This window comes from Amphibalanus amphitrite, unplaced genomic scaffold (genome assembly GCF_019059575.1).
Source record: "Amphibalanus amphitrite isolate SeventyFive unplaced genomic scaffold, NRLGWU_Aamphi_draft 002225F_arrow, whole genome shotgun sequence".
NCBI lineage: Eukaryota > Metazoa > Arthropoda > Thecostraca > Balanomorpha > Balanidae > Amphibalanus > Amphibalanus amphitrite.
In genome coordinates, this window is record NW_024883715.1 from 26,079 (window position 1) to 36,376 (window position 10,298).

Sequence of the window (10,298 nt, forward strand, 5' to 3'; positions counted from 1 at the left end):
GGTAAGGGGTGAGGCGCGACCAGAGCTCCCGGATGTTCCGGCTCACTGCCACGCCCCAGCGCGTCAAACGGCTCGTCTAGTCGGGCCACGTGAGCATGAAACCGTCGACTATCGCGGTCGACGGATGCAACGGATTACAGCTCGTCGCCGTGGCTGTCCGCAGGCAGCCCGAGCCCGGCCAATTTTGTTTTGCCTTTGTGTGTATGATTGATTAATATTTGTTTTGTTTTTTATTTTTGGGGTGGGGGAAAAACAAAACGCACAAATATTACAAGGATGCTGTCCAACAAATGCCATTCAACTATGAATAATGACACCACCATGTTTCTCGTGGCGAAGCAGTGCAGTGCCGTAGGCAATGTCTTAGGAGAGGTTACGGGCGAAACTAAATCCAAAACCTCGCCGGCGTTTGAAACCACGGTTTCGATAGTTGATGATTGCAGGGGCCAAACGCGAGGGGGAAGTGGGGGTCGTACCAACCCTCCTTGTGCAGTCGAAGGACGTTAAATGGCCTGTGCCGGCGAGGGTTCAGGTTAAGTGGTTATGTATCTAATGCATAATCACTTAACCTGAACTTATTTGATTTACTTTTGCCTGCAATCTGCGATTGCAGATTAATTAATTATCTATTAGTGATAACTAAAATACAGGTTTACGCGATAACTGTATGTTTTGATATGTATGATTAACGGATGCATTAGTTTGGGTGTAGAAACTTGCATTTTTATTGGTATTATTTGTGTAGAACTGGGTAACTGCTTTTGATTGAACTGTAAAGCATGATGGTGATGCATGCGAGTTGTTCGAGCCCTTTGTAAGTTAGGATGTTACTCAATTCAACCCTACCCTACCCTACCCTACCCTTACACTACCCTACCCTACCCTTACACTACCCTACCCTACCCTACCCTACCCTACCCTACACTACCCTACCCCTACCCTACCCTACCCTGCCCTGTCCTGCCCTACCCTACCCTACCCTACCCCTACCCCTACCCTACCCTACCCTACCCTACCCTTACATTACCCTAACCTACCCTATACCCTACCCTACCCTTACACTACCCTACCCTACCCTTACACTACCCTACCCTACCCTACCCTACCCTACCCTACCCTACCCTACCCTACCCTACCCTACCCTACCCTACCCTACCCCTACCCTACCCTACCCTACCCTGCCCTGTCCTGCCCTACCCTACCCTACCCCTACCCCTACCCTACCCTACCCTACCCTACCCTTACATTACCCTAACCTACCCTATACCCTACCCTACCCTGCCCTACCCTACCCTACCCTACCCTTACATTACCCTAACCTACCCTATACCCTACCCTACCCTGCCCTACCCTACCCTACCCTACCCCTACACTACCCTACACTAACCTACCCTACCCTACCCTACCCGGTAACGGTAGCGCTGGCTTACACCTTCTCCGCCGGCGCCAAGGTTGAAACTAATCAAGGTCACGTTTATTGATGTCCGTGAAGTTAGCGTCAGCAACAGCAACGAATACAGCTTCGGATTCAGAATCACTTCAAAAACTCATATCAGGTCAATTGGGGGACGGGGAGCAAGAATATGACCTTTATTTAGCCCTAGCTCTTACCCCTTACCCTTTAATTGACCCTTAAAGGAAGGGGCGCGTCAAAAGTGCCTCAAGGGTTTGTCTGATCGCCAAAATAAGGGCGGTAATCGATTTCTCGGGTCAATATCTAGCCGCGGCCTTGGGTTCCAGATGTGTGCACCCTACCCCTTACCCCTTTATCGGCCCTTAAAGGAAGGGGCGCGTCAAAAGTGCCTCAAGGGTTCGTCTGATCGCCAAAATAAGGGCGGCAATCGATTCCTCGGGTGAATATCTAGCCGCAGCCTTGGGTTCCAGATGTGTGCACCCTACCCCTTACCCCTTTATCGGCCCTTAAAGGAAGGGGCGCGTCAAAAGTGCCTCAAGGGTTCGTCTGATCGCCAGAATAAGGGCGGCAATCGATTTCTCGGGTGCATATCTAGCCGCAGCGTCGGGTTCCAGATGTGTGCATCTTACCCCTTACCTCTTAATCGGCCCTTAAAGGAAGGGGCGCGTCAAAAGTGCCTCAAGGATTCGTCTGATCGCCAAAATAAGGGCGGCAATCGATTCCTCGGGTGAATATCTAGCCGCAGCGTCGGGTTCCAGATGTGTGCATCCTATCCCTTACCCCTCAATCAGCCCTTAAAGGAAGGGGCGCGTCAAAAGTGCCTCAAGCGTTTGTCTGATCGCCAAAATAAGGGTCGCAATCGATTCCTCGGGTCAATATCTATCCGCAGCCTCGGGTTCAAGATGTGTGCATCTTACGCCTTACCCCTTTATCGGCCTTTTTGAACCTGAGGCTGCGGCTAGATATTGACCCGATGAATCGATTGCGACACTTATTTCGGCGATCAGACGAACCCTTGAGGCACTTTTGACGCGCCCCTTCTTTTAAGGGCCGATTAAGGGGTAAGGGGTAAGATGCACACATCTGGAACCCAAGGCTGCGGCTAGATATTGACCCGAGGAATCGATTGCCGCCCTTATTTTGGCGATCAGACGAACCCTTGAGGTACTTTTGCCGCGCCCCTTCTTTTAAGGGCCGATTAAGGGGTAAGGGGTAAGATGCACACTTCTGGAACCCGAGGCAGCGGCTAGATATTGACCCGAGGAATCGATTGCCGCCCTTATTTTGGCGATCAGACGAACCCTTGAGGCACTTTTGACACGCCCCTTCCTTTAAGGGCCGATTAAGGGGTAAGGGGTAAGATGCACACATCTGGAACCCGAGGCTGCGGCTAGATATTGACCCGAGGAATCGATTGCCGCCCTTATTTTGGCGATCAGACGAACCCTTGAGACACTTTTGACACGCCCCTTCCTTTAAGGGCCGATTAAGGGGTAAGGGGTAAGATGCACACATCTGGAATCTGAGGCTGCGGCTGTATATTCACCCGAGAAATCTACTGCCGCCCTTATTTTGGCGATCAGACGAACCCTTGAGGTACTTTTGCCGCGCCCCTTCTTTTAAGGGCCGATTAAGGGGTAAGGGGTAAGATGCACACATCTGGAACCCGAGGCTGCGGTTAGATATTGACCCGATGAATCGATTGCCGCCCTTATTTTGGCGATCAGACGAACTCTTGAGGCACTTTTGACGCGCCCCTTCTTTTAAGGGCCGATTAAGGGGTAAGGGGTAAGATGCACACATCTGGAACCCGAGGCTGCGGCTAGATATTGACATTGACCCGAGGAATCGATTGCCGCCCTTATTTTGGCGATGAGACGAACTCTTGAGGCACTTTTGACGCGCCCCTTCCTTTAAGGGCCGATTAAGGGGTAAGGGGTAAGATGCACACATCTAGATCGCGAGGCTGCGGCTAGATATTCACCCGAGAAATCTACTGCCGCCCTTATTTTGGCGATCAGACGAACTCTTGAGGTACTTTTGACGCGCCCCTTCTTTTAAGGGCCGATTAAGGGGTAAGGGGTAAGATGCACACATCTGGAACCCGAGGCTGCGGCTACTAGATATTGACCCGAGGAATCGATTGCCGCCCTTATTTTGGCGATCAGACGAACCCTTGAGGTACTTTTGCCGCGCCCCTTCTTTTAAGGGCCGATTAAGGGGTAAGGGATAAGATGCACACATCTGGAACCCGAGGCTGCGGCTAGATATTGACCCGAGGAATCGATTGCCGCCCTTATTTTGGCGATCAGACGAACCCTTGAGACACTTTTGACACGCCCCTTCCTTTAAGGGCCGATTAAGGGGTAAGGGGTGAGATGCACACATCTGGAACCTGAGGCTGCGGCTGTATATTGACCCGAGGAATCGATTGCCGCTCTTATTTTGGCGATCAGACGAACCCTTGAGGCACTTTTAACGCGCCCCTTCCTTTAAGGGCCGATTAAGGGGTAAGGGGTAAGATGCACACATCTGGAACCCGAGGCTGCGGTTAGATATTGACCCGATGAATCGATTGCCGCCCTTATTTTGGCGATCAGACGAACTCTTGAGGCACTTTTGACGCGCCCCTTCTTTTAAGGGCCGATTAAGGGGTAAGGGGTAAGATGCACACATCTGGAACCCGAGGCTGCGGCTAGATATTGACATTGACCCGAGGAATCGATTGCCGCCCTTATTTTGGCGATGAGACGAACTCTTGAGGCACTTTTGACGCGCCCCTTCTTTTAAGGGCCGATTAAGGGGTAAGGGGTAAGATGCACACATCTGGAACCCGAGGCTGCGGCTAGATATTGACATTGACCCGAGGAATCGATTGCCGCCCTTATTTTGGCGATGAGACGAACTCTTGAGGCACTTTTGACGCGCCCCTTCCTTTAAGGGCCGATTAAGGGGTAAGGGGTAAGATGCACACATCTGGAACCCGAGGCTGCGGATAGATATTAACCCGAGGAATCGATTGCCGCCCTTATTTTGGCGATCAGACGAACCCTTGAGGTACTTTTGACGCGCCCCTTCTTTTAAGGGCCGATTAAGGGGTAAGGGGTAAGATGCACACATCTGGAACCCAAGGCTGCGGCTAGATATTGACCCGAGGAATCGATTGCCGCCCTTATTTTGGCGATCAGACGAACCCTTGAGGTACTTTTGACGCGCCCCTTCTTTTAAGGGCCGATTTAGGGGTAAGGGGTAAGAGCTAGGGCTAAATATAGGTCATATTCTTGCTCCCCGTCCCCCAATTGACCTGATGAGTTTTTGAAGCGATTCTGAATCCGACGCTGTATTCGTTGCTGTTGCTGACGCTAATTTCACGGACATCAATAAACGTGACCTTGATTAGTTTCAACCTTGGCGCCGGCGGAGAAGGTGTAAGCCAGCGCTACCGTTACCCCCTACCCTACCCTACCCTACCCCTACCCTACCCTACCCTACTCCTACACTATCCTACCCCTACCCTACCCTACTCTACCCTACCCGCTACCGTTTGTTGTCAAAGGTTCAATAGCCTGCCTGGGCCTGTCTGCCGAAGCCACCGATCCGATTTCGTCGGAAAATACGCGTAACGTTATCAAAACACGGTCGCATGCTTGAGTCATTTTCACAAAAGTTTATTGACTTTTCGATAATATCTTGGGTGGATATTGGTCAGAAAAGAATGCTCTTTCCGAATATGTAGGTTTCATAACGATTGATCATCGTTTTCAATACATTTTGGTGTTGTAAAGGACATCGCGCTCCGTGCAAATCAAATTTTCAAATTAATTTTTCATTATTAAAGAAATGGTACGGATCGTCACTTTTTATTTGCTTTCCTATTATTACACGTACATTTGTCTGCAAAACGATACAATACCGACTTCATTCCGTCAAGCCGTTTTCCAGCGGCATCGGTTTTCTTCCCACAATGCATGAAATCGGTCATTTTTTCGCAACTGGGGGTGCTGTCTTGCACGTGGCGCGTGCTATGCTATGAAACTATATCAATACGATAGGCCCATCTCTCGTCTATCCAATGGTGGCCACCCCATCTCCCTGCAGCCTCCCATCGCCGAGTTATAAGCCCGGGAAAGGAGCGCTGCAGGCCCGATTTTCGCCCGATCACGATTTTCGCCGGCCACGTGTTAAGCCTATGGGAGCACCCTTTTGCACGTGCCGACGGCGCACCCCTGGGCTAATCCGTCCCAAATTTTAATACAAAGGCCGCCCACGCCCACAGATTCGGCATGCCAAATTTCACGTCGATACGCGGCGCCTTTCAGGCGCAATAAGACACATAAGGCATGACGGATTACGCACGCACGGACAACTTATAAATCATAATATAGATTAATCACTAATAGATAATTAATTAAATTTGCGAATTAATAATAATTAATGAATTATTATTAATTCGCAGGAATTGATTAATTTCTGCGAGTAACTTTTTCCTCGTCGCCGTTGGGGAGACGGTTAGGTTAGGTTAGGTTAGGTTAGGTTAGGTTAGGTTAGGCTAGGCTAGGCTAGGCTGGGTAAGGTTGGGTTAGGTTAGGTTCGCTTCGGCTAGTTAAGGCTGGGTTGGGTTAGGTTAGGTTCAGTTCGTTTAGTCAAGTTTGGGTTGCGTTAGGTAAAGTTAGGTTAGGTTAGTTTGGGTTAGGTTCGTGTGGGTTGGGTTAGGGGCTCGGTTTGGCTAGTTAAGGTTAGGTTAGGTTAGGTAAAGTTCTGTTTGGTCAGGCTAGGTTGGTTTAGGTAGTCCCCAGTCCCCAAAGCGTCCTGTAGTCCACAAAGCGGCAAAAATCCGATCAGGCAATCTACGCAACACCTCTCTGGTCCTGAGAAGGACCTGTTTCTTGCTTGCCAGCCTCCCGGAGCACGGCAACGGCACAAGCGGCCTAGGCGCGCTCGCCGCGGATGCGACGCGCCAGCTGAATGTCCTTGGGCATGATGGTAACACGCTTGGCGTGGATGGCACACAGGTTGGTGTCCTCGAAGAGGCCGACCAGATAGGCCTCGCTGGCCTCCTGCAGGGCCATAACGGCACTGCTCTGGAAGCGCAGGTCAGTCTTGAAATCCTGGGCAATCTCGCGCACGAGCCGCTGGAACGGCAGCTTGCGGATGAGCAGCTCGGTGCTTTTCTGATAGCGGCGGATCTCACGCAGTGCCACTGTGCCGGGCCGGTACCTGTGTGGCTTCTTGACGCCGCCAGTGGCCGGCGCACTCTTGCGAGCCGCCTTAGTGGCCAACTGCTTGCGCGGTGCCTTACCGCCCGTGGATTTGCGTGCTGTCTGCTTTGTGCGAGCCATTGCGTGGGTTAAGTTTCGCGGTTTTTTTTTTTTTTTTTTTTTTTTTTTTTTTTTTTTAATTTTGTCTTCCCGGCAAGCCTAAGGCAACCGCCTGGGAAGGGGAAATTACTAAGGCTGGCAATGAGCCAGATCTTTCGTTTTACTTTACTTTACTGTCAGCTATTTAATTCTGACCCAAGCAAGAGAGAGAAGCAAACTTTACTTTAATTCGGCTCATGTGGCGTCCGATTAACAAGGCAAGGGTGTCCAGAAAGGGGTAGAATATTCATACTTGCTGCTGTAAATCTTGCTGCTGATGGTGTGAGGTGTTGCAATGTGTGATGTTTGTTGTGGGATGTATTTACCAGGAAAAGTCCTAACTAGAAAAAACCTGGTGCCTAAGTCAAGGGGCAAAAACTGTCGAGTACAGTAAAAATCCCCGCAATAGTTACGTTACGTTATATCTCTAATGTGGACAGTGAAAGTGTGATTGCGCAGGCTGTTCGCAGGGATCGGCCAAAATAAAAACCGGCCTACCGAGTGAGACAGCCAGCGGGTTATGGCAGCCGGTGTGACCCGGGTGCCCCAGTCATGTCCCGCCCGTCTCAGGGGTACAACTTTGACTGGAATTTGGTGGCTCTGGAGGAGTAGCCGTGAGGCATAGCTCGACTCCTAGGCAGCGATGTTGGTAGGGCTAGTGGTTACCCGTTGGAGGAATTCTCTGAAGGAAGATACGGCGTCCGTGGTGAGGGGGTCCGTCAAAATAGAAGCCAGCCACGGCTGCCCTGTACGCTTTGGATTCTGGGCGAAGGTCAAGGTCGTATAGTCGGATTTCATGGTCAAACCAGTAGAGGGTGGAGGGAGGGTAGGAAAGTCGCCTGCCGCTGGCGTACTCAAACTTCAGCGACCCGATGTCAGGTGGAGGGATCTCACCCCTGGGACGTCTCTTCGGGATCAGGTCTGGATCGGGATCGTCGGTGTCGTTTCGGGGGCTGTCAGGCTGGAAGCTCGCCGTGTAGCCTCGGGTGAACGGCCTGCTTCGAGAGCAGCCGAAGTCGTCGGGGTCCGTGGTTGGTGTCGGTGAGTCGGGGGTGTCAGTCTGGACTTCGGCAGAGACCAGTCGGGCGGGTCGAGTTTGAGAGGTCGAGTCGAAGGTGGTCAGTTTGGTCGTTTGGGTGCTGGCGTCGGTCGTCTGAGAGCTGGCTGTCTCGGTCTGGGTCTGAACAGGGACTGCGGTCGCCTTAGGGGCCATGACCTCACCATCTGTCTGGACAGAGGCGTCTGTGCGAGCCGGAGGGGGCTGCATCGTTCGGTGCTGACTCTCAAGTGGAGGCCAAGCTGTGGAGTTGAGCGGCGGGGGTTGGAATGGCGCTCGCTCTCGAGTGTCTCGTTTGGTGGTTTTCCAGACGGGGCAGCTGTTTCGGTCCCATGCTGGGTGTGGACCAGAGCAGAGAGGGCACTTTGGGACCGAGGTACAGTCACCTGTGGGGTGGCTGTCCCTGGCAGAGCACTGCCCGCAGACTGTCTCTTTTCGTCGGCAAGAGCGCATGGAGTGGCCTAGCTTCCAGCACCTACGGCATTGCCTTGGCAGCTGGATCCAGGGTCGAACAGGGACGGCGAGGTACCCGCAGAGGAGCTTTCTTGGGAGATCGAGTCCTTTAAAGCGAAGTCGAATCAGGGGGTTTGGAGTTCGGTCCTTGGATTTGAGCCTCTGCACCTCGATAACACCCTGCGGGGCTAGTTCGGTGAGGAGCTCTTCGTCAGAGAGGTCGCTGAGGTCCGGACAGTGAATGAGACCCTGCGATGACATCAGGTTGGTTGCAAGAACAGCCGAAACAGGTTTTCCGAGCATGGTTTGGCAGGAGAGAAGGGCAGAGCTTTGGTCTTTGTTGAAGGTCGAGATGAGAATTTTGCCAGATCCGAGTTGTTTGGTTTTTTCGACTTCCGAGTCACAGATCGAGCGGATTTCCCTGATGATGGCGAACGGGTTCCCTCGCAGTGGAGTGCCATCAGGCCGGCTCATCAGGATGAGAGCGCGGCCTTCTGGTGGGTCAAGGTCGGGTGGGAGACGCGCCCCTGGAGGCGGTCCGGTCGAGTCCATGGCCATGATCGGGGTCTGTTACAGGCAAAGATAAATAGTCCGGTTCGTTATCACCGCTAGGTTTCCCCCGGACTGAGCAGTTATCCTAGATGACCTACCTACAGTCACATAGAGCAAAAAGAGCTGAAGGCTTACTCAAAGTTAGCGACCAAGGTCGTCCATGGACGACCCTGGAGCTCAGTGAGGACACCGTGCGCTAACTGACGTGAAGCGTCGAACTGGTGCGTGAATATCGAAGAATCCAAGGTTTGCGCCGGAAGTTTCGCGGTTTTTTTCTCTAAGACATAGACTTGAATTTTGAAAGCGCACGATTGTACAAATGTACAGCATGCGTTCTTTTTCAAGAGGCTACCCGCTTGGCACACAGACGGCAACACCTGTACTTATCGAACCTACCTGGCGCTGAAGGTAGGTACCACCAATTACTCGCCAAGATGACGGGACGTGGCAAGGGCGGCAAAGGATTGGGTAAAGGAGGAGCTAAGCGGCATCGTAAAGTTTTGCGTGATAACATTCAGGGGATCACCAAACCTGCTATTCGACGCCTGGCTCGTCGTGGCGGTGTCAAGCGCATCAGCGGCCTCATCTACGAGGAGACGCGCGGCGTTCTCAAAGTGTTCCTGGAGAACGTCATCCGCGACGCTGTCACCTATACCGAGCACGCCAAGCGCAAGACGGTGACCGCCATGGACGTCGTCTACGCTCTGAAGCGCCAGGGCCGCACACTGTACGGCTTCGGCGGTTAAGCGGAATGCCTCGCGACGAAAGCCCCACGAACAACAGGCCTTTTTAAAGGCCACACTTAATCTGAAAGATTTTCACCGATTGATTGTATTACATTATTGAGACGCCAATCATCCCCGAAGGATATCTTCGTGAGAAAATTCGGAAACTGCTCCCTCGCACATTCCGTACTATTTTCCGAATATTCTTCGGCAAGGCACCTATGTGTCCATGAGAAAATTCGGAAAAGCGATTGACACCAGTCCCGTGTCGACCTGACGAACGGTACTCCGTCACAGCCCCTTAAGCCAGGACCAGGGGGGTACGCTCCGGCTGTTAAGCATTATGAAAAATGGTGACAGACGTTTGTGGAGGATTGTCGACGAACTCTTGTTCCGTGAGCAGTACTTACACGCTAGCGGAAAATTCACCAATCAGCGCTCGGCGGTACTCGACGCTGATTGGTCCGACGCTCGTGACGAAATTGCGGGGGACCGCAGTTATTCTCTATGGACCCGAATAGGCTTTTGGATTTCGGAGGGGTTTCTTTAAAATTATATGCTGTTTCGAGCTGTTTTCGAGTTGAAATATATTTCTTATGACTGTTACCTATATAATGGCACCATAAAATCATGATTTTGATAAATATTACCGATGAAATATCGGCCGAAAAGACATGCTGTCATGGTACGGACTGCCCTGCGGCTGATGTGGGGTCCCTAATGCCAGCGTATGGTAATAA

At 51.8% G+C, this 10,298-nt stretch overlaps 2 protein-coding genes across 2 annotated transcripts; one reads left to right on the forward strand and one right to left on the reverse strand.

Moving 5' to 3' along the window:
- Positions 1–6,277: 6,277 nt before the first annotated feature.
- LOC122376653 (histone H3) lies at positions 6,278–6,793 on the reverse strand. The gene has a single exon (XM_043356557.1). The coding sequence runs from the start codon at positions 6,751–6,753 to the stop codon at positions 6,343–6,345; it is 411 nt and encodes a 136-aa protein (XP_043212492.1). The 5' UTR covers positions 6,754–6,793; the 3' UTR covers positions 6,278–6,342.
- Positions 6,794–9,238: 2,445 nt separating this feature from the next.
- On the forward strand, positions 9,239–9,634 carry LOC122376655 (histone H4). Its single transcript, XM_043356560.1, has one exon. It carries the CDS (start codon positions 9,268–9,270, stop codon positions 9,577–9,579), a length of 312 nt encoding a protein of 103 aa, XP_043212495.1. The 5' UTR covers positions 9,239–9,267; the 3' UTR covers positions 9,580–9,634.
- Positions 9,635–10,298: the final 664 nt, after the last annotated feature.

Excerpts from the sequence above, each read along its gene's own strand:
- LOC122376653 (XM_043356557.1), bottom strand. The coding sequence starts at position 6,753 with ATGGCTCGCACAAAGCAGACAGCACGCAAATCCACGGGCGGTAAGGCA.
- LOC122376655 (XM_043356560.1), top strand. The coding sequence starts at position 9,268 with ATGACGGGACGTGGCAAGGGCGGCAAAGGATTGGGTAAAGGAGGAGCT.